General features: G+C 40.7%; 2 protein-coding genes across 8 annotated transcripts in view; one reads left to right on the forward strand and one right to left on the reverse strand.

Moving 5' to 3' along the window:
- The window catches only part of TMEM150C (transmembrane protein 150C), a 63,646-nt gene extending 40,562 nt beyond the window's left edge, over positions 1 to 23,084 (forward strand). For all 4 annotated transcript variants that reach the window (XM_020988405.2, XM_020988406.2, XM_020988409.2 and 1 more), the window contains 6 exons: positions 254 to 307; positions 437 to 469; positions 575 to 642; positions 7,283 to 7,410; positions 18,228 to 18,405; positions 20,998 to 23,084. In XM_020988405.2, the coding sequence (XP_020844064.1) occupies positions 254 to 307; positions 437 to 469; positions 575 to 642; positions 7,283 to 7,410; positions 18,228 to 18,405; positions 20,998 to 21,206 (670 nt within the window). In that variant the 3' untranslated portion in view covers positions 21,207 to 23,084. The remainder of the gene's footprint in view (positions 1 to 253; positions 308 to 436; positions 470 to 574; positions 643 to 7,282; positions 7,411 to 18,227; positions 18,406 to 20,997) is intronic.
- Positions 5,601 to 23,492, reverse strand: part of ENOPH1 (enolase-phosphatase 1) — a 55,946-nt gene continuing 38,054 nt past the window's right edge. For 2 of the 4 annotated variants that reach the window (XM_020988398.2, XM_020988401.2), the window contains exons 6-7: positions 7,039 to 7,142; positions 5,601 to 6,038 (exon numbers count right to left, since the gene is read on the reverse strand). In XM_020988398.2, the coding sequence (XP_020844057.1) occupies positions 5,865 to 6,038; positions 7,039 to 7,142 (278 nt within the window). In that variant the 3' untranslated portion in view covers positions 5,601 to 5,864. Of the gene's footprint in view, positions 6,039 to 7,038; positions 7,143 to 18,319; positions 18,411 to 23,492 lie in introns of those variants that run through there. The other 2 variants (XM_020988399.2, XM_078148732.1) reach the window with 2 other exon arrangements.

Genomic DNA, 23,492 nt, shown 5'->3' on the forward strand with positions numbered 1-23,492 from the left:
ACTTTTGACTTCTACAGGCTAAATGAAATCTAGTGATAGCTGTTGAGAGATCAGTTAATTAGGTTAAAAATTTCATTCATTTTCCTAATAAAACCATGAACCAAGAGAAATTATTCACATCTCTCTCTCTCTCTCTCTCTCTCTCTCTCTCTCTCTCTCTCTCTCTCTCTCTCTCTCTCTCTCTCTCCTCTCTCTCTCTCTCTCTCTCTCTCTCTCTCTCTCTCTCTCTCTCTCTCTCTCTCTCTCATTCTAGATACTTCATAGCTGTGGAAGATAACAAAATTTTCTCTTTAAATGCACCTGAAAGGTAAAGTGTATCTCTGTTGTTTTACTTTTGTTCATTTAGCTCAGCAAAAAGTTCACCAGGGGATGAAGCTCATTTTTGAACTAAAAAGTCAGACCTTTAATGTGGGCTTCCCTGTTTTATGTTCTCTAGGAAACCTGGTCAGAAACACGCACCCTATATAAGGTAATTGGGTATTTCACGTTTCGGGTCTTTGTGGAAGAGAGTGGGTGATGTGCCCACAGGGAAGGAGAATTTTAGCCCAGCTCTAACGAAACCTTGTTTTTTAAGTATTGCAGGCGATGAACCTCCAGCAAGTTGTGTGTTCAGTCAAGTGATGAACATGGCAGCATTTCTTGGTAAGAACAGCATGAAGAATGGTTTATTTACTTAAGGGGATACATATTCTTTTAAAAGATTCTTCTTTTTTAATTTGATATTTTATTTTCCCCCAATTACATGTAAAACAGTTTTAACATTTCTTTTTTTTTTCAAGTTAAAAGATTCTTCTAAGCCCGAGTCAAGTGCATTTCATGGTGCTCTTTCAATATGCTGAAAAATGGCCTTTTGTTTTTGTTCTGCACAAAAATGCAATTTAATGTGAATGCAATTCTATGGCAAAGAATGTCATCTTTACTCTTCTCCTTCCCACTCTCTGCTGTAAAGGTAAAAAACATTCCAGGATTCTCCTGAATGTGGCAAATGAATTCAGAAAAACATTTCATTTGTGCAGATACTATTAGTTTTATGTCCAAAGCTCAATAGTAGCATCAGAGTGGCATCGTCTGATATTGTCCTAGAAGATGTGAAGTAGCCCAAATAATCTGTCTGGTTCATAGCCTCTTCTCTAACACCATTTTGGGGAACATCTGTCTTCTCTCTTTCCCAGGATCCAATATCCCCACAGAGCAATGCATCAACCCTAATTGAATCTCCTTTACGGCTGGCACGTGTAAATGGAGCCAGCAGATGTCGCTATAGTGGGCAAAATTGGCAAGCCATTATTGACTTTTTTATTCCTTCCTCCCTTTATGGAAGGGGGCAGAGGGAAATCCTGCTCGGCCATGCCCATCCTCTCCCAAGGGCCAGCTCAGCTCAGAGAGAGGACTTTCCCTTCTATGCCCCACCCTGTTTCTCCTAATCCCTCCCTTCCAGCTTTCCTCTCTGGTCTCCTCCCTCTCTTTCACTGGGGCCTGGGCTGGGGAAGATTGAGACAGCCGAGCCTTGTTACAACAGCAGGCACCTTTAGTTTGTTTAGAGGTAAACCAAAGACTCAAATTCAGTTTAAACTCTGTTTATTGAGAAATTAAGAGTGATTAGTAAAATTATGCCCCCAGGAAGCCTGCGGCTGCCATGCTGAAATAGAAAATTCTGTGTTGTCAACTAGATAATGACTTTCCGGCAAGGTTCGAACCTACAAGACACAGCTTTTCATGCCCAGTCAGAGGTTTTGTATGAAGAAAAAGTAAAGTCACTTTGAAGGCATAATTAAAGCATAGCAAAGACAAATCACAGACTGAAGCCAGATAGCAAAGTCAAACCTAGGAGGGAGACAACGGAAGGGAGAAACATGTCTGGAGCTCTGGGGGTCTCAAAAGGGCAGCCACCCTCTGGCAAAACATAATGGGTGTTCCCTTGTTCAAACAGGGAAACTTGCAGCCAGCAGCCACCACGCTTAGTCGGTAACTGTGATCAACATAGCAGATTGCCACAACTCAGCTCCCCGGCCGACCTGGAGAGATCTTTTAAAATCTGCTTCTGGCCCAGCCGTGGCTCCCCATTTCTTCCGCAAGGTGGAGAATTATGACTCCCAAAATGCTTAGCTAGAATTCAGCACTGAATCTTGCAGGACAACCAGCCCAAGGCCTGATTACAGAAGCCTCCTATGCGCCCCTTCTAATCCTAAAACTTGGGTTTTATAGCTCATTCCTTCAAGCCAGGCTTTCATTATACCTTCCACACTCTTACGACAATAATCTACTGTCATAAATACCTATTATGATCATAATAGCATCTACCTTCTAGGGCTCATGAGTATCAAATGAGGTAATATTTGTAAAGCACTTAGGACTGTGCCTAGCACATAGTAGGTAATTAATAAATACTTGTTTCCTTGTTTACTTCCTTCTTCCTCTCTCCCTTCCTCCCTCCCTCCTTTTATTCCTTCCTTCTTCTCTCCATTCCTTCCTCCTTCCACCCTCCTTTCCTTCCTTCCTTTCCTGTTTCTTCTTCCATCCTTTCTTTCCTTTCTCCCTCCTTTCCTTCCTTCCTCCCTCCATCCTTTCTTTCCTTCCTTTCTCCTTCCCTTTATCCCTTCTTTCTTTCCTTCCTACTAACTTCAAGGCCATGCTCTTTCCATGACAACATAAACAAACTTTCCCCTACTTCATAAAGTAGTCCTACTGGGTGCAAACCTACGTATTGGATATTTTTAGGGGCTGCCTTGTCCAGTACTAGGATACTGATCCATATGTTGGATTCCATAGCCTTAAAAATAGGTCTCATATTCTCAATGTTTTCCATTTCTCTTTAGAGTTATTTTTTAAAAATCAGAGTTGGGGCTGCTAGGTGGTGCAGTGGATAGAGCACTGGCCCTGAAGTCAGGAGAACCTAAGATCAAATCTGGCCTCAGACACACACCAGCTGTGTGACCCTGGGCAAGTCACTTAACTCTGATTGCCTCCAAAATAAAAACAGTAAAAAATTTTTAAAAAATCATAGTTTATGAACAGCCCAGCAAAGTGATTCATAGGCAAAGCCTCCAGTTGAATTCTAAAGTATTACCAATTTTCCAAAACCAAACATATCCTTCACTTTCTTGGATTTCAACCACTCTCGGCTCCCCTAGGATGCAAATGATGTGAATTGTTTTTTCCTAACTTTAGCACGAAGGTGGCATTTGGTGTTCTTTTTTTTCTTTTTCATCTTTCATTATGGTTAGTGCCATATGGTACATGCAGACCTCCTCACAAGGAGTGTTTTGGGAGAACAGGACTCATGGGTGACGTGTCTCTTTTGGCGTGGAAGGCAGCTCTTCCTTAAATGATTTTTCTGCTCTAGCTGCAAATACTTTATTTTCTCTGGTCAAATCCATTACTTGGGATTATATCATGGATCCGAAATTGGAAGGGACCTCTGAGATCATCTAATCTAATAGCCTCATTTTACAGGTGAGGAGACTGAGGGGCAAAGACATTGACTGGCCTAACTTGAACTGACTTGCTTCGGGTCACAAGGTAGTGAGTGATATAGGCAGGATTTGAACCTAGGTCCTCTGCCACCAGAGCCTCGTGCTCTTTCCACTAAATCAGGCTGACGTCAGTATTACTAATAACAACTAACAACAAATCAGCCTGCATTTGTCCATCAATCTGCGTGCTTTGGCAGCCTTATATGACATGGCATGCCATTTACAAATGAGTCTGTACAGTGTTTATTCAGATTCGGAAAGCCTCCATCTTCTGGACAGACTGAGCAAAGATTGAATACTTGGTTATTTTCCTTCCTGGAGTTGGGAAACCCAAGTTCAAATCCAGGCTCAAACACTAGCTCTGTGACCTTGAGCAAGTCACTTAACCTCTGTCTGCCTTAGTTTCCTCAGCTGTAAAATGGGGATAATAATAGCACCTGGCTCCAAGATTGTTGTGAGGATCAAATGAGATAATTTTTTTGTAAATTAGTAAAATTTACTTTGTAAAGCCTGGCACATAGTAGGCACTTGATACACGTTTTTCCTATCTTTCTTTCTTTCTTTACTTCCTTCCCTTCCTTCCTCCTTCCTTCTTTCCCTCCCTCCCTCCTTTCTTCCTTCCCTCCTTCCTTTCTTTCCTCCTTCCTACCTTTCCTCTTACCTTCCAAAATTGACAACTCCAACAGGCCCCTATCTCCCCTAAACACTGAAGCAGTAAGACATTAATAAGCATCCTTTCTCCTAAAGGATATTATTATATGCCTTAGAGGGGTTATGAGGAGTAAGACTAAAACTGAATTATTTGTTACCTAAATAATGTCACTTTGCTCCCACCTAACCTTTACCCCAAATAGATTGATCGCTGCATCCTACTGCAATCATAAATAGAAATTACAGATGGATAAATAGCGAAACAAGATTTTGGCCATGGACTGGAAAAGAACTGCTGATAGAAGAATTTATAAGTCGTCTTCCTCTGATGCAAATGATATGAATGGGGAAGGGGAGGGGGGAGGGCAAGGATGTGATTTTCTGAGCACCGAAAGCAGAATGGGAAAGATCTGTCTTTTCATTTCTTCTAAAATGTTATGTTAGACCTAAAAGCTAAAATGAAAATTGCTGGCTCTTTCTTTTAAAGGTTTTTATTTTAATTAATTATTCCTACTAAGTAGGTGCCACGCTGTCATCTTTTTTTCAATGCAGAAAACTAATTAGTGCCCTCTCAATTTCAATGCCTATGTGACAAAGCCTCTGTCTCTCCACCCTAGTTAGGGCTCTCCATTGGACATATAATTAGGGCCGTAATTAGATAGGAATTTCTAGAGACTTTTTCTGTGTAACTTGTACAGACCCAGAGAGTTCAGCTTTTGAAAAGTAATGCCAACTGTGTCTTTTCAAATCACCAATACTGAGTCCAGTTAAGGCCCAAATCAATTTAGACTCTGGATAGGTATTACTTTATTTTGGGTTTTTACTGTATTCATATATTCAGTATCTTTGAGGAGCTGCTCACCAGCCCCCAGTGGCTTTGCTGTTTGCCTGGGGTAACACAGTAGCCCAGCTCCCTTGTCATGGAGCACAAGGTCTTGACCCCAACCCCCACTGGAACCTGCCCCAAAGAGTATCTCACTGCCAACTGAGATGGGGAGCAGAACTATAACCACAACATAACCGAGTTATGCCACACGGGGAGCCGGGATGGAGAGACACCGCTCATAATAAGGTGTTCCCTTGTAGTCCTCAAACTCAGGGTCCAACTTCACTTCCTTGGGCTGGTTCTCTGCTCCAACAATCTAGATCGACGGTGTCCCCAGTTTTCAAATGTCAATAATTCACTGAGTATTTTTCTTCACTGGCAAAGATTATTGAAGTCGAACCAGATCAACAAGCATTTATTAAACTTTATATTACTATATATATGCTGTACTATACTACTACTATGCTATAGGATATACTACTGGTAATACAGCATACACTATACTATACTATACTATACTATACTATACTATACTATACTATACTATACTATACTATACTATACTATACTATACTATATATACTATATATACTATATATTACCATGTACCAGGCACTCTAAGGCAAAAAAATAGTTCCAGGACAGCCTCGTTGTAGAAGGTGAGATTTTATCTGAGGCTTGAAGGAAGCCAGAGAAGCCAGGAAGTAAAAGTAAGGAGGGAGAAAACCCCAGGCATGGAGGACAACCAGGGAAAATGTCCAAAGTCCGGAGGAGTGCCTTGTGTGAGGAGCAGTAAGGAGGCCAATGTCAATGGATTAGGGAGTACATGGAAAGCTAGGGCGGGACAGGGTGTGAAGGGCTTTACAAAGGCTTTTAAAGGGGATTTGTTATTTGGTCCTTAATGTAATAGAGAGTCACTGAAGTTGACTGAATAAGGAGGCAAGGTGGTCAGAGATGCCCTTCGGGAAGATCGCTGAGAGCTGAGTGAAGGATGAAGTGGAGTCAGGAGAGATTTGTGGCAGGCCCATCCGATTACTCCAGTAGTCCAGGCATGAGGGGATGAGGGCTTGCCCCAGGTGGTGGCAATTCTGGAGGAGAGAAGAGGACACGTACAACTGATATTGTGAAGACATCATTGTCATAACAGATTGGATATAGGAGGAGAGAGATTGAGGAGTGGAGGATGATGCCTAGGATTTGAGCCAGGGTGACTGGGAGAATGGGGGTGCCCTCGAGAATGAAGGGGAAGTTTAAGAAATGGGAAGGGTTTGGAAGGGGAAGATAATAAGTTCCATTTTGGACATGCTAAGTTTGATAAGTCTATGGGACATCTAGTTTGGGATTTCCAAAAGGCAGTTGGAGATATGAGACTTTTATTGTTGTTCAGCCATCTCAGTCATGTCTAACTCTTCATGACCCCATTTGAGGTTCTCTTGGCAAACATACTGGAGTGGTTTTCTGTTTCCTTCTCCAGCTCGTTTTATAAGTGAGGAAACTGAGGCAAACAGAGTTAAGTGACTTGCCCAGGGTCACATAGCTAGTAAGTGTCTGAGGCCAGATTTGAACTCAGGATGATGAGTCTTCCTAGGCCCAGCACTCTATCCACTGTGCCACCTAGGTTAGGGAGAATAAATCTATCCTGAGAATTATCTGCATAGAGCTGATAGATGAATCCATAGGAGCTGATGAAATCAAGTGAAATAATATAAATGGAGGAAAGAAAAGGGCTCATGACAGAGTTTTGGGGGACACTGATAATTAGCAATCATGACCTAAATATAATTATTAATCTGTGAGTGCTTTTACAGGAAAGACAAATATAGAGGAAAAGCCTTCACCATGACTCTTTACAGTCCCAGTCAATCACCTTTCCCTTCTACTTTCATAACATTTTAAATATAATATATAAAAAATACCAACCATCTACAGGACAAAAATGTAAGTGACTTGCCCAAAGTCATGCAAGTAAGAAATGGTAAAGCTACAATTTGAGCTCAGATTTTAAACCCCAAGTAAAGCACAGTGTGAAGAGTATGAAGCTGACTTCAGCTGAGAAGGGTCTCCTAAGGCTCTCTGGCCTGTGCTGACCTTGTTTTCAGGAACTCCAAGGATGTCATGTTGCTGTCCCCTCTTCCCTGCAATGCATAAACCACACATATCATCACTGCCCGCTTGAGGTACCATCGGATTCCCTAAAGACAGATTAACGGGTCAGTCACCACATGGAAATTTTCTCTATGATTATCAATGTCGTTGGGCATTTCTACACATACAGTGTGAAGAAGAGTATGCTATTGTGACTTTTAAATTTTATTTTTTGTTTGATTTTTAGCCCTTGTGGTAGCAATTCTTCGCTTCATACAGTTGAAACCCAAAGTTTTAAACCCGTGGCTAAATGTGAGTGGCTTGGTGGCCCTGTGCCTGGCTTCCTTTGGAATGACATTACTCGGTAATTTTCAGGTACTTTCTTTTCTGCCTTTTCTCCTGCCCCATACTAGTTATGCTTTCACCTTACCTTTATTTCCAACGTAACCACTGGATTTCTGCTTACTTAAATATGGCAGCCAACCATTTGCTTTTCCTGTATCTCTGTGAGTCTCTAGGAAGAAGCCTAAGGATGCTAATGGAAGCACGTCACTCCCCACTTCCAGTGGACTGAGAGGTCTGGATGGGTTTATTTTGGGGGGAGGGGAATTCTTTCATTCTGTTCTGTCTTTGTTATGTATGTGTTCTGAACTGGGTGCTGGGAATAGGAGCATAGATTTCTCAGTGTCACTTAGTCTAATCCCTTCATTTGACAGATAGAGAAACTGAGTCTAGAGAGGTAAAGTTAGTTACTAAGCAACATGCCACCAATAAGTGCCAGAGCTAGGCTTTGAACTAAGGTTCTTTAGTTCCAAATTCAATGTACTTTTACTATACCAGTGGCGTCAAACTTTGCTAGCTGCGTATTACCTTAGAAAACCACAAAGTAACATTATCTATGTTGTATTGTATTTTTATTTATTCTGTTAACATTTCCCAATTACGTTTTTCTTTTTTTCTTTTTCTTTTTCTTTAAGGCAGTTGGGGTAAGTGACTTGCCCAGGGTCACACAGCTATTAAGTGTCAAGTGCTTGGTCGGAGGCCAGATTTGAACTCAGGTCCTCCTGACTTCAGGGCTGGTGCTCTATCCACTGTACCACCTAGCTGCCCCTCCCAATTACATTTTAATCTGGTTCGAGCTGCACTGACAGGAATTCAAGTCTGACATCTCTGCACTCCCCAACACTGGTTCTCAATACAGTGAACTTACTGGAAGGTAGCTGAAAAACAGGGCAGCTAGGGGCTGCCATAGTGCATAGAGCACAGGGTCTGGGGTCAGGAAGACCCATCTTCCTGAGTTCAAATCGGGCCTCAGACACTTACTAACTGTGTGACCCTGGGGAAGTCACTTCACCCTGTTTACCTCAGTTTCCTCATCTGTAAAACGAGCTGGAGAAGGAAATGGCAAGTATTTTTGCCAAAAAAGCCCCAAATAGCATCACAAAGAGTCAGAAAAACTGAAAAATGACTGAAAAACAACTATCCCTATGTTATAAATGAGAAAACCAAGGTAGACAGACATGAAATGACTTATCTAAGGTCACGCCATGAGTGTCTAGGGCAGGGTTTGAACTCAGGTTTTCCTGACTTCAAATTCACAACCTCAAGAAGCCAGAAGGCTATGACATCAGTGAAACTACCTGGTATTGGGTGGGTCCATCAAAGGACAAAGGAATGATCCTTGGAAGCATGATTATTATTCTAGTCAGCTGACCAGTAGCCATAGCTATTACAAAATGGATATTCTAAATCACTACCCTGATTGTTCCATTACAGCTATAAATTTCGTCTGGGAACTGTCCTTCCCATTCTTTGTCCAAGCTAGCAAATTTTATCATGTCCTACAACTACATACTAATCTCTGATCCTTATGTGCTTAGCAAGTGAACAGTTGTGCAGGTCAGAGAATTCTCTAGTTCTGTACTCCATACCAAATATCTGGTGTTATTTCAAGAACACTTCCTATGAATCAGCTAGGCTCTCTCAGTGCATCAAGCCCCAACATATTACAGAAGATTATTCAATCTCACGTGCATCTTTCCTAGGGTCCCTTTAGGCCCCTGAAGTCAGGGTCCAGATTCCCCTCATGAAAGTATAGGTATGGGAGGCATATTGTGAGTGGTTGTATTCCCAAACTGAGAACCTCCAGGAATAAACTCCATGACCATTGGTCAGAAGGGATTCCTAATTCATTATGTAGTTCAACAGGCTGATACTGATGACTGAGGTCATCCTGTATGGACCACTGGTGGTCATTCAAGAAATCCTGGACCTCAGAGCACATTCTGACCCATTGGAATCTCAGGCCATTAGAGAGTCCCATACATTGATGAGGATTGTCCATGTGGAACTTACCCCCAACCCACCTAGACTTGATGCATTTGGAGGCCAGCCAAAAGGCCAGTGGCTTATTCTAATTGGCTCAACCAATGGTGTCCTTTATATACAGTCCAGATTGTCACTGTAGTGTTGGCCTCCTCCCAGAGGCATCTAATTAAATCTTATTTACTCCTCTTAGTAAGGACACTCCGGTACTAGTCATGTCTCTAAAATGTGCCAATCAGTCTTCCTTGTGAAGCAATAAGAATATTGACAAGAAACGAGCTTTTTTGTTTGTTTTTAGGCAACTGGGGTTAAGTGATTTGCCCAGGGTCACACAGCTAGTAAGGGTCAAGTGTTTGGTCTGAAGCCAGATCTGAACTCTAGTCCTCCTGACGTCAGGGCCGATGCTCTATCCACTGTGCCACCTAGCTGTCCCAAGAAATGAGTTATTAAAGAAAGTGATTTCTATCATCCCTGGTTTATCATTTACAATTGTCTTACCTTCTTTCGCAATATTTGTTGTTATTTCGTCATTTCAGTCAGGTCTGACCCTCTATTTGGGGTTTCCTTGGCAAAGATACTTCTCTAGCTCATTTTACAGAAGAGGAAACTGAGGGAAACAGGGTGAAGTGACTTACCCAAGGTCACACAGATAGTGTAGCCAGATTTGAACTCAAGAAGATGAGTCTTCCTGACTCCAGGCCCAGCTCTATGTGCTATGCCCCCTAGCTGTCCTTCCCAATATTAGAGTTAGCAATATGGTCCCTTTGCACTGAGATTACCAGTACCCGGGTGCACAGCTGTATCTATTTGCTTATGAAATGTAGTAATGTCAGTGCTTAAAACAACATGGTTTGATTTGCACATCTGTGATTACAGACATTTTGCATATCGGTATGTACTCTTATCCCATCCCTTCTTAAATAAATATTTGTGGCCACTAAGGTCAGGAATAGCAAGTGAAGGTAACAGTAAGGACAGCTATCTGGTACTGTGGCTAAGCCTTCCACAAAGGCACTCACTGGGACTATCCATAATGGGATTCACAGACAGTTGTGTTTTCATCCCAGAAGTGGTAGACACTACCATGGGCACAGCCTCTTTGCTCCAGAGTGTCAAAGCCTTATCTTTGGACAGGGGAGTGGTTACTAAACCAGTCAACTTGACCCTTTTCTACAAGCTTTTGAGTCATCTAGATGGCTAGCACTGAGCAGAGAGACCTGAGTTCACATCTGACCTCAAGGCACTTGCTAGGTGTGCGACCCTGGACAAGTCAGTTCACTTCTGTCTGCCTCAGTTTCCTCATCTGTAAAATGGGGATAATAACAGCACCTACCTTCATGGGTTGTTGTGAGGACCAAATAAGATGAATGTAGAGTACTCAGTACAATGTTGGGCACACGGTAAGCATTATATGTATGAGTTATCATTATTATTATTATCTCTGTGGGGGCAAAAGTTCTTTTACCATGAGATGCATTGATTGAAAGATCTCAACTTAATGGGGTCATGAAGAGTCAGACAACTGAAATAACTGAACAAAAACCAAAACCAAACAAAACCAAAAACCCAATATCTACTTACAAAACCTTTCAGCAGTTACTTAATTCTAGTTCCTTTCCTCTGTCAATTATTTCCCATTTATCCTGTATATAGGTTGTTGTGTGCGTATTTGCTTCTTGTCTCCTTTAGATTATAAGCTCCTCGAGGGCAGGGACTGTCTTTTGCCTCTTTTTATATCCCCAGTGCTTAGCACAGTGCATGTCTATCATCCAGTATCTCTGGAAGTCTTTCCAAGCTCATGTTTGTGGCTTCTATGACCTGGCATACAGTAGACACTTTACAAATGTTTACTGATTGACTGCTTTGGAATCTGCTCTTGCAACAGAGTGACAGTGAAAGATATTCTATTCATCCTCAAACATTCTATAACAAGAATATATTTATAATTGTAGCATTTAATTATTTGTATAGATCAATCCATATGTTTAAAAATACCCATGATGCATGCTTTTCTCTTTGTCTTGACTGGTTTCTCAACACAATATCCTTACCAATCAATTTTGGATTGGAGCCACACCAATTGCCCTAATGCCCTGAAACCTAGGAACAAGGGAAGGAAGGATCTTCCTACTTCCACCTTAGATGGAAACAGGGGCTGGTCTTGCATAAAATCAAGGTCTTCTAGACCGAAAATAGAAGCTGAGGAAGAAGTCAAAGAAAGTAATAACTGTTTGACCTTAGTAAAGACATTCTCAGTTCATTTTACCCTTTGTGCCTCAGTGATTTTTTCATAGCTGGTTGTATGTTGTCCTTTTTGCTCAAAAAGGACCAAAATGACATCTTCGTTGGGGTCAGGGTCCAGTGTGTCCAACTGTGGCTAATCAGACCAATATGAGGTTGAAAGGCTCTACCACAAGTCGGCCCCAAATTGTCCATATGAACATTTGGAGTGGAGATGTCTCCAAATTTGCACATCTCACATTTCTTTTGAGCTACTGCAATTTTGCTTTGAATTTTATCATGGTACCCTTAGGCCAAAAGAAATACCTAACAGTTCTATTTATTAAGTAGCCAGGTCCAACAATTGAATAAGAACTTATAACTTATTAGCCATCTGGAAAAATAATATACATAAATGGAAAGAAAAAATAATGTATTGCTTTCATTCTTAACCACAATTACTTACTCATGGCATGTTGTGCCAACTGGACACTGTACAGCTCAAACCTTGGGATCAGAAAGGATACCACCACTCTCATTTCCTGTTCCACGTTGATTTTTTTTTTAGGGCACTCACTTTTAAATCACAGCAACTACCAAAAACTCAGCTTCTCAAAGATTGATAGGACTTCTCAAACAGAGGTTTTAGCACTCAGCAGGAAATAGTTAGATTTATCCTCTGTGTTTTCCTAGAAAACTTAAAATATCCCCAAGAACCACAGCTTGAATAGGTGAAAAGAAAAATAAAAGGCCACGGCCTGGATTATGGAGTCAGCCTACGCCTTCTGTCTCTAAATTGCCTGGCTATTTTCAGGATGGCCTTGGATTGGACTTCTAAGAAACCACTCTGGACAGTCTATTCCTGGCCTGAATTTTGTTAAAAAAATTTTTTTTTAACTTTTTACTCTCTGGAACCAGGCTTCTGCCTATAAAGTTTGCTATTTTCAGCATCAAGGAGAAGGCCTGTGGAAATTGCCTAGGACTAATGGAAGCCCTATCAGAAACATCATTTGGTGCAAATTAACAATCTAGAAGCTAAAATGGAAGTATTTGAATTAGGGGGAAATCACACAAATTTATTGCTCATTTACTTCTGATAGTATTTCCAGTTTTCTGAGGTCTGCTGTACTATTTACCAAAACCAAATTAACTTTTGACATACTGGAAAAGACATGCTTAAATGTTTAAAACAATCATTAATGGGAAGAGCCCTATGTCTCCTAGACAAACTTTTATACTAAATATTAGCAATAAATTCATAAGTCAAATAGCATTCAGATCAAAGAGGTTCCAACCTCTAAATTTTATATAACATTAATAATAATAATAATATAAAAACAATAATAATAACAATGCTAGCATTTATATAGCACTTTAAGGTTTGTAAAGTCCTTTACATTTCTCATTTTAGTCAGCCAGTCAAGAAACAGTTATTAAATGCCTACTGTGTGCAGGGCACTGTGCTAAGCACTTTTTTGTTGTTCAGTCATTTTTCAGTCATATCTGACTCATTGTGACCCAAATTTGGGGTTTTGGGAACAGATATGCTAGAGTGGTTTGCCATTTCCTTCTCCAGTTCACTTTACAGATGAGGAAACTGAGGCAAACAGGGTTAAGTGACTTGCCCAGGATTACATAGCTAGTAAATGTCTGAGGCTAAATTTGAACTCAGGTCCTGCTGACTCCATCGTTGGTGCCACCTAGCTGCCCTGCTAAGCACTAGGGATACAAAGAAAAGCAAAAGACAGTCTCAGCTCTCAAGGAGATCACTAATGGGGGAGACAGCCTGCTATGTACAAATGAGATTTAGACAAGATAAACTGGAAATAATCAATAGAGAAAAAGCAGTAGAATGAAGGGGGGGGTAACGCCTTGGAAGATAAGCGCTAGTATTATCACTGCTTTACAGATGAGGAAACTGGGACAAAAAGAGGCTGATTGATTTGCCCAAGATGATACAGCTAGTAAATGTCTGAAGCAGGATTTGAACTCAGCTCTCCCTGTCTCGAGGAAAATGCAGTATCCATCTAACAACATTACATATGCACAGCTCTCTAGCTGTCATTCCCAAAGAGCAATAGCTTTGCTGTGTATCAGGCTTCCATGACACATCTCCTTTCCTTGGGGCTGTGTTCTATGGGACTGAGCAGAAGCCAGAATGCAAAGGATTTAGAATAGAATGAAAGGAGGGGAAGAACACTGAGTGCTGGGGGCTTTTTCATGGAGTTTAGCAAGTAAGAGAAGAATATTAATATGAGCACTAGCTAGCAGGAATAGGAAGATTGAGTAAGAGGGCTTTTGTTGTTGTTTTTAACAATGGAGGAAACAGGTATATTTGTAGGAAAAAGGAAAAGTGCAAGTCAATAGAGATTGAAGAAAGGGGTGGGGAGAGAGAAAAAAAGAGAGGAGAGAGAAAAGAGAGAGACAGAGAGAAGACAGAAAAGAAAAAGAGACAGAGAGAGAGAATGATAGTAAACTCAATCTGCCCTAGGAAACAGAGGAGATGGAATCATGAGTGCAAGAACTAAACCTGCCACTTACTTATCTGCCAGTTCTGAAACCCCAGACAGAGAGCCACAAGGTTCATGGGACTCTCAGGAACTGGGAGAGGTTAAGCTCTTAGTCACCAAATGAGGCCATTTAATTGTGGGAAAAAATTATATTCTCTACATTTTAGGCAAAGTCTGCCTAAGATAGTTTCTTACTATACTACAAGCATTCTCACTTGGAGAGAGCTCCAGCTCTTCAAAGGTTTTTCCTATTCATTGGAATTCTCTCTGACCTATGAAGTATGTCCACTTACATCTTACTTATAAGATAAAATATAACGATAAAAGATAAAATTCCACAGCAAAGGAAAACAGAAGTACATAGGTTAGATTTGGGTTTGTTGTTTGTTTTTTTTTTTAATTTGTTTGCAATGAACAATAGTAATATTGAAAAAATACTTCCCGGAAACCAATGACTTCCTCTTTAACCACTCCCTCTAGGATTTCCCCCTTTCTTTTGCTCAAAGGTATACAGGAAGATTAAGTTACTTAATTGGATTTTCTTTTAAAAGGCATTCCTGCTCCTAGCTGAATCACCAAAGGCTAAGTCTCTTAGCTTCAGGAAATTAAGATCCTTCCCTTAAGCTGATTAAATCTTCTCTGGGAAAAAGGAAAAGAACCTATATGTTCTAAAATATTTATAGCAGCTCTCTTTGTGGTGGCAAAGAACTGGAAATTGAGGGGATGCCCATCAGCTGGGGAATAGCTGAACAAGCTGTGGTATGTGAAGGTAATGGAATACTATTGTGCTATAAGAAATGATGAGTGGGTTGGTTTTAGAAAAACAGAGAAAGATGCAGAGTGAAATGAGCAGAACCAAGAGAACACTGTATACAGTAACAGCAATTCTGTTCAGAGTAACTGTGAATGACTAAGCTGTTCTGAGTAATATGAATATTCAAATCAAACACAAATGACTTATGAAGGAAAATGCTGCCTGTCCTTCAGAGAAAGAAATTATGTATGCAAGTATATATTGTATGGTTCCATATATATCTATATCAAATGTTGGCCTTCTGTATGGTGTTGGGAAGGGAGAATTCTTCTATTCAAGGAAGGAATACCATTAAGGTTTTTTAACCAAGTGGCACCAGGGACATCAGACTAGGACACAATGATAATATTTTTTTCTTACCTACATGTTTCCACCATCACTTTCAAGGTCACACAATCCATCTTCCTACCCAATGCAGTTATACCTTCTACAACATTTATTTCAGTTCAACAAACATTTTTTAATGTTGACTGAAAGAGAACAAAAACAGAAAAGCAGCCGGATTGGACCAACTAAATATAGAAATCTGTACTTGAGAGTGATATCATTTGGAGGGCATATTGAAAGATCAGTTCAAAGGAGGAGATAATGGAAAAATCTTGCATCTCATTCATAACTAAAAAGGGTGACTGAGAAGATAGCTCCATGCCTACTTTCCCATCTGTATAAAACTTCAAATAAAAATCAAGGGCATCTGTGGTAGGGGTAGGGAATAAGCAGATCTTTGTGAGTGTTCCCCAATGGACCACATATTTACTATTTCACAGCTGGCAGAAAAAATGTAGAAGATATAAGATCCAGCTGGGCTTTGTCGATTATGCAAAAAGCATTTGACTAGATTGAGCGACTCGGGCACCTTGCAGTCTTCTTCACACCAAGTATCTCCCATCTACACATCAAAAATAGCTCAAGAAAGCCATGACAACAGAAATAATCCTGTTTGATGCCCTTCTGACAATAAACATCAGGCAACAAGGCACAAAACAGAGGGATGTCTTCTTGCCACAGGTATTCACAATTGTGACAGAGGAGATCCAGCACAGATTTCAAGTTGAAGAGAAAGCTTCCCCGGGATGTTGAGGTCCACAAGACACTCCTATTTTCAGACGATCTTGTGCTAGTTGCATCCAGCTCTGGAAAGCAGCAGAGCTTCCCAGAGACAGAAAGAGAAAGCTACACTTAGTGCCAGGCACTGAGTAGGTGCTTCATAAAGATTGGCCAATTAATATTTTGATAACAAATAGGATACCAAATTTAACCAAAACCTTTATCAACCATCTCCTTTGAAAGTTATACTCAGACAAATAAGATAAGCACAAAATGGTGAACCTTCATAGGCCATTCCAGTGATTTGTGGTTTTATTTTCTTAGCCATATTAATGGACTATGCCGGTCCAATCAGTTGATTTAGTTTTTCAGAAGTAATTGAAATGACTAGGCCACAGTATTACTCTGCCTAGTAGCATGAATTTCAAATTTCTAGTTCCTAAGCCAAACCTTGCAAAAGGCCCATGAAGAAAACTCCCTGTACCTTAAGACTCTCTCCTCTAATTTCTGTAGGTCTCCAATTACTACAAGTGCTACTTCTATTAATGTTACACTTGAGACAATATTTTTAAAAAATCTGCTCACGTGGCTAATTTTGTCATACAAGATAGACATGGCCAGCCCTTGACTCTTCTTTACAACCAAGAAATTAAGAAACACCCTGGGCTTTTATTAATATTCTATGCTAATAAAATATTCATCCTCAAGAGTTTGCCTTCCTTTGTGAATACGCAGCCAACTCTAAAATTTCATTTTCTTTTTCTAGAAGATAATACTTGAGGGTGTCTTTCTTTAAACCGTGGGAAGAACCTTTTGCCATTTCTCCAACATACACAGGGTTGTTTTTTTAATTTAAATTTTTAACTTTATCTCAAAGACTAGATTCTTATTTTCTTCCTTACATAAGGGAATTGATCAGTGACCAACCCCACCTTCACTCCCTATCCCCACCCCCAGGCTAAGCCTAGAAAGCCCAGGATATAATCACAAGGTGTTTATAGCTATAAATATTCCTCTGTGCCCAGGTCCCTTTGGGGTATGTGAAGACATCTTTCTCAAATGGAAGTCATCAATGGAAGAGAGTCTTTATATACCTAAGCCCTGGGAACAGAGTTCAGTTCCGAAGGAGTCAGGGCTCAGGAGCAAGCAGGTTGGGGGTGGGGGGAATGGCAGGAAAAGAAGCAATTTCTTTCTCTTCCTTCTGTCCCATTGGTCATGGTGTCCAGAAGTTGCCCAGAGACTGATACCCTGTCTAGCAGTTACAGACTCGGTCTGAAAGTATTTTATGACCAGCAGAAGGAACAAAGACCCCCACTCCAGATAGGCATGGATTCTGAGGGAGAAAACATGACCCACAGCATTAGAGAAAACAGCCAGCTCTGGATTGGAGAGCTAGCCTCACCAACTGAAAGCTGGGCCACAGAGAGGACTACAGAGAGGATTTCTGGAGTTGTGAATGACCTCAGCATGTGTTTCCCATGTGTATCCTAAGCTGTGTTCACCCTCTCCATTCCCCCACCCTGACTGATTCATTTTTGAAGGCAAACTAGACCATCTTTTGCTTCCATTCTTACTTAGCCCTTAACTATTGAATGTGTGTTGCCTTGGACAAACTGAGATCTTTTAAAGATACCAGTTTTAGAAAAGGTCTAAAGCTCTCCCACTGCATCTGGGCCCATCGCCAGTCATCCTGACCTGTCTTCTCACTGCACTCCAACAACTCTGGAGGAAAGAGTGAGGTTAATGACTCTGCACAGCCCTGCCTCACTTAAATCCAATTCACTTGCAAGTCAAGACACCCAGAATAAAGGAAAACCAACAGCAACACGTGTGTTTGTGGACAAACACACACCCAGTGTCTGGGAAGGAATATTTCATAGTTACTTTGTTTTACTATATGTCATTTTATTAAATATCTTAGCTAGGAGCTAATTGTATCTACTGGCTGATTGTTACTGGGAAACATAGTAGCAGAGGATAACCACAGTGTTAATCCTAGAACCCAAAGGAGCAGCCACCTCTGGGGACCCAACCCACAGGTTTGAAAGCAAGTTGAAGGAGTAGCCAGGAGGGTGTATTACTCTTGAATGTGTTTTCTCATAATCTCTTTTCTCTCTCTCTTCTCTCACATTTTCCTTAATAATTTTCCTCCCTCTCAGGGTGGGGATGGAGGGGTAGCACCAGAAGACTTTGTAATCACGAAAGAACTATATTTCTTTTCTTTTCTTTTTTTGCAAATGAGCCTCCACATGCTATATTGTTTATTCTTCTCCAAGCTCACCAACGATGAAGAAATCCATAATGTAGGCACCTCCCTAACTTTCGGATTTGGCACACTGGTTTGTTGGATTCAGGCTGCTCTGACACTCAAAGTCAACATCAAGAATGAAGGTCGGAAGATTGGAATTCCCAGAGTGATTCTAGCAGCATCTATAACTCTCTGTGTGGTCCTCTGTATCCTTTGAATAGAAAAATAGGTTTTGTTTTTGTTTTTCCTTTAGGGAGGTTAGAATACAAGCAAACATAGTTATCTATCTAGATACTAGGACATTCCCTTCACAGCAGTCTACTCCACCAAATTGTCAACAAAGAAGAGGTGTGCTTTGTTTCTGTTTTTTATCATCAGCTTTATCAAGCTCCAAAGGAGATCATGAGTTAGAATATAATCTGTGACTTTCCAGAACTGTTTTAGAGTTTATTTATGAGAACTGAGCAATTCCTTCTCCTCAAAACAAAGATAGTAGATTTCTCCCCTTTTGGAACAAAAAAAAATTAAAAAAAGAAAAAAAACATTCTGAACTACAAAAGTATTGCAATTGTTTTTCTCTTTAAAAAAACCCTCCATTAATTTACTAGTGAATGATTCAATTGTTTCATTCAATAAATTATCCACTAAGAGGTTCAAAAGCAAGCAAATTTATGTTTCAGAAAAAAGTAATTAAGTCATTTTAAGAAGTGAACTCAAGAAGCATATGGTACATTGAGCCATCCTAGATAAAATGAACAATTAATATCGTACAGTATGTGTGGTAGCAATTTGTTTAGCAAAGACAACAAAATCAGCTCTTTGTTATTCAGAGACTGATTTTTTCCAGTTTGTGAATTTTCACTTCTCTTTTCTCTGACCACCTGCCCTTTGCCCATCTCACTAATTAATCATCAGCATCCTTTCCTAGTCAAATGGGCCAGAGGACATTAAAGAAGCTGAAACTTAAATCAGCCATATTCACTCCTCATTTGCATCTTGATTAAAAAAATTAAGTTGATGGTTTAGAGGTTAAAGCTCTTTGTTCAAAAGTTGCTACTTTGTTGCAAAAGCTAAATAGGAGAGGGAGAGAGGATAGGAATATTCTGGCTTGGGAGAGCTGATTGTTAAATTTTCAGTGTGAACATTTCCCCCTCAGAAATCAGTAAACATCTCAAATGATTTTTGTCTTGATGATTGTCTAGACTTAAGAAAATGATGGAAAAAATGTTCATAATGAAAATTAAGCTTAAACATGTGTTGTGTTTTTCTGAGGGCTAGCTGTCAAACATTTACCAGGACACCCTTGGAGAAAGGGCCATTCCTAATTATCTGCAGATTTTCATGGTCTAAGCTCTCTGGTGCCAAATTAGCATAAAGGTCTTAGCAATGTTTACAACATCTGGACACTTCATCAGTAGAGCAATGGGTAGGCTCCAGATGGTGTAGAGTGTTGAGACCATTATTCTAAATTCCATCTGAGTCCTAAGAAGCTGTTTATTAGTTCTCCATTAACAGCAAGAATCCTCTCATTAATCCAAGTTGAATAGACCCAGATATGCCAACTCAGATTTGACCCACGTGGTTCTGCCTCTTCTTTTGCCATTAGGAATGCCACAGAGAATTGTTTTTCCCCTTTCGGTGCCCAGAACTAAGAGAAGGAAGTACAGAGCCAGTGGTTTCTATCCTGTTAAATGTTGATATTAGGTGTAATCTTGCAAAAGAACACAGTTCCAAGGGCTTGCCTTGATTTAAAAAAAAAATTATCCCTCCTTGTTTCTTTTGTGGAGGACTGCTGTGAACACACAAATGAATACCAATGACGTTTGGGACCTTTAGTAAACCAATTAATTCATAATCTAATGGGTAGTACTGACTACTACTAAGGTCAAAGTACAACTTCCCTTTCTGTTAGATCTTTCTCCCTAAAAATTCCCACCCCCAACAAATATTGTGGAAAGTAACAGATAAGAAGGGTCTCAACTCTTTTTTTTTCATAGTTCATTGCAAAGATGGATGAAAGTGGCCCTTGAAGAATAAAGGTGTATTCTCTGCTTCTGAATAGGAGAGGGAGAAGGGCGGTTCCTAACTTGGAGTGTGACCGCTGACAGCATTTCCAGGTTTGGTTTGAGACTCGTTACACCCAAAATAGTTTCAGAAATGTCTCTTTTTCTCCCCCCAGACCTTTAAGTCACTTCACTGCTGTCTCAGTTTCTTGTTTAATTGTTTTTCAGTCATGTCTGACTCTCCATGACCCCATTTGGGGTTTTCTTGGCAAAGATATTGGAATGGTTTGTCATTTCCTTCTCCATCTCATTTTACAGGTGAGGAAACTGAGGCAAACAGGGTTAAATGACTTGCCCAGGGTCACACAGCTAGTTAAGTGTCTGAGGCCAGATTTGAACTCAGGAAGAGGAGTCTTCTTTACTTCAGGACTAGCGTTCTATCTACCGTGCCACCTAGCTGCCCCTGCCTCACTTTCCTCAACTATAAAATGGAAATAAAAATTAGCACCAGAGTTGTTGTGAGGATCAAATGAGATATTTGTAAAGCACTTAGCTTTACCTAGCACATAGTAGGTGTTTAATAGATGCCTATTCCATAATCCTTCCCTTTCCCTGTCTGTGAAAGGCTTAGCCCTCTTATTGATCTCATGGAGTACTTTGGGTATTTTTCAGGGCAGTCTATCAGATTGTAATGATAGTGGCATTATCTTGGAAAGGGAGGTTGTGACATGGCCTGCTTTAAAGTGTCCACTGACAATTCCCAGTGTGTTTTTCTTGACTTTCCCCTTCCCCCAGATTTTATTCTCATGGCCCAAGAAATCCACATGCACGCGGCCCGGATTCAGTGGGGCCTCGTGATGTGCTTTCTCTGTTACTTTGGTACCTTCGCCGTGGAATTCCGGCATTACCGTTACGAGATTGTCTGCTCCGAGTACCAGGAGAATTTCCTGAGTTTCTCTGAAAGCCTATCAGAAGCATCTGAGTATCAAACTGACCAGGTGTAATTTGACTTACTTTGACCTCGTTGGTGACAGTGGGGGACAGGGTTAACGACTGACATGGGCAAAGAATGTCACGTTTGACTTCATGACACTTACCCAACACACACACACCCATACACACACACACACACACACACACACACACACACAACACACACCCATCTGTTCACAGTCACTATCACTAAAGGGTCCTCTTTTCAGGGTGGATTTTTTCTTTAAAGGGGAAAATAAAAGCACAAGCCCCTATATGAAGACATGGATGGAAGCTCTTGCATCTTTAATACACATAACAGACCAAGAAGTTTGTGCAAGACCATGTATCTTTCCCCCCTTGCCTGTCCCCTTTTCCCAGCCCTCCCCACTACTCTCTCCTCCTCACCTATCATGACTTCACCATTCACACCCTTTACTGTTAAGAAGGGTCACTCAAAAGGGGAATGGCAAAGCCTCCAACTCCCTAAGTCTTGCTTCAGATCTAAGGAGGATTGGAACAAGCCACTCAAAATCTTCAGTTCAGACCCAGATGATCTTCATAATGGATGACCAAGTAACACTTGTCTGGATGGAAATGATCCAAAGAAGAGTGCCCAGGCATAGTGGGGTTGAGGGAGGTGGGGAGGGAATTCCCCAAGTACTGAGCCCGTATCTCATCCAGCACTCATTTCATTGTGACAAAGAGGGGGCCTTGTGTGTTCCAACGGAAAATTGTGTTACATAATTTTAGTGAGAAAATCTACTAGGATGGATTACAGAACCACCACTCATATGAAATGAGATGAAGATGTGGTTTCGTTTTTAAATGTGCTTCCTATAGTCTGTCCTGGATGATAGCTTTGGTTTGCTTCTCTGCGTCCCTAAAATTGCCTCTTTGTATTACTCTGGATCTCATGGACAGAAAAGGATCTTAATATACAGATGTCTGCCTTGTACTGGATCCAACCATAATGAGGTCAGATTATCATCCCCTGAAGGCTTAATTTATTGGGTGGGGTTTTTTTTTTCCATTAGAGGAAGCTAAGATGACATATAGGAAAAGATGAGAGAGAAGGACCCAAAAGAGTTGGAGGTTGTCTCAGACAAGCAAAGGCAAACATTAGGTTATCTTAGTGCAAGACTGAAAGCCAGTGAGTTCCACTCTTTGGAAGAGGCCCACAAAATGCTGAGACTGTTTCTTAGTATTCTTGGTGCCCCAGCATACCATGGACTCATGGTTCCTGGAGTGACCAGGGATGGAGGCAGCCACAACTCCAACATATCCCCCATCTATGCTTGTGCTTTGTCCTGGAGAACCCCCAGTCAGCCCCTAGGAGCTGTGGGATTTCACAGAATTACACTTTCAAAAACCATTATTTTGGATCCAGTGAAGGAAACGTCAGCAAAAATCATTAAAAAAGAAAACAAAAACCAATGAATGAGACTTTTTAAGTATGGTGGAATGACTGTCACCCATATGAGGTGCAGGAATAAAGGTAATTGTGAATGGGGTAAAAAAAATTAATCTAGAGCAAAGTGAACTTGGCTAGAAGTCAGCAAGCATAAACAGGGAAAAGTTCAAGCAAAGAATAATCTTTTTATTAAAAGGGCATCTATTTGTAAATAGTCCAAGCCAAGGTAACACTTATTCTTTTTAAAAAGAAAAAAAAAACCTGTTTTTGTTTTTATCATTTTTATATTGTGAAAATTTTATCAAAGAAAAACATGAAGGTTTGTGATGATTTCTTTTACTTTCCACAAGTAAAAATCAAGCTGCTGACTTTGGATGGTGGGATGTTGTTCTATACTTGTGGGAGTCTGTCTAATGGTGCCCTCTGGCAAAGCTAAGCAATTACCAATATCACACACAGGGTCAGGACCACTAAATAAAGTGCTTTTATGACGAAATATGCATTGTTTTTCCCTTCCTCGTGACTCACACCTCCTTTGGAAAGGGAGTGAGATTTGGATGGATGCTCCCTAACAAAACAAACTTCAGCGATGCAAAACTAATGCAAAGACCAGGCTTGCCCCAGATTAAGGGAGGTGGACAACCTTGGTCCAGAAGATGGAGTCCGCCAGGTATGAGTGAAAGGCCACAGCACTGAAGACCCTTGAAGGTGAAGGGAGTTGGGCACTGCTTTGGTTAGGAAAGAAACGACTATTAAGAAACTATGAAAATATAACGGGATCTGGGGCAGCTAAGGGGTGCAGTGGATAGAAGGCAGAACTTGGGAGTCAGAAAGACCCGAGTTCAAACTTGGCCTCACAGATCTAGCTGTGTGACCCAGTCTGTCTGCCTCAGTTTCCCTGTCA

The sequence above is a fragment of the Phascolarctos cinereus genome, unplaced genomic scaffold (genome assembly GCF_003287225.1).
Source record: "Phascolarctos cinereus isolate Bilbo 61053 unplaced genomic scaffold, phaCin_HiC Scaffold_9;HRSCAF=440, whole genome shotgun sequence".
Taxonomy (NCBI): domain Eukaryota; kingdom Metazoa; phylum Chordata; class Mammalia; order Diprotodontia; family Phascolarctidae; genus Phascolarctos; species Phascolarctos cinereus.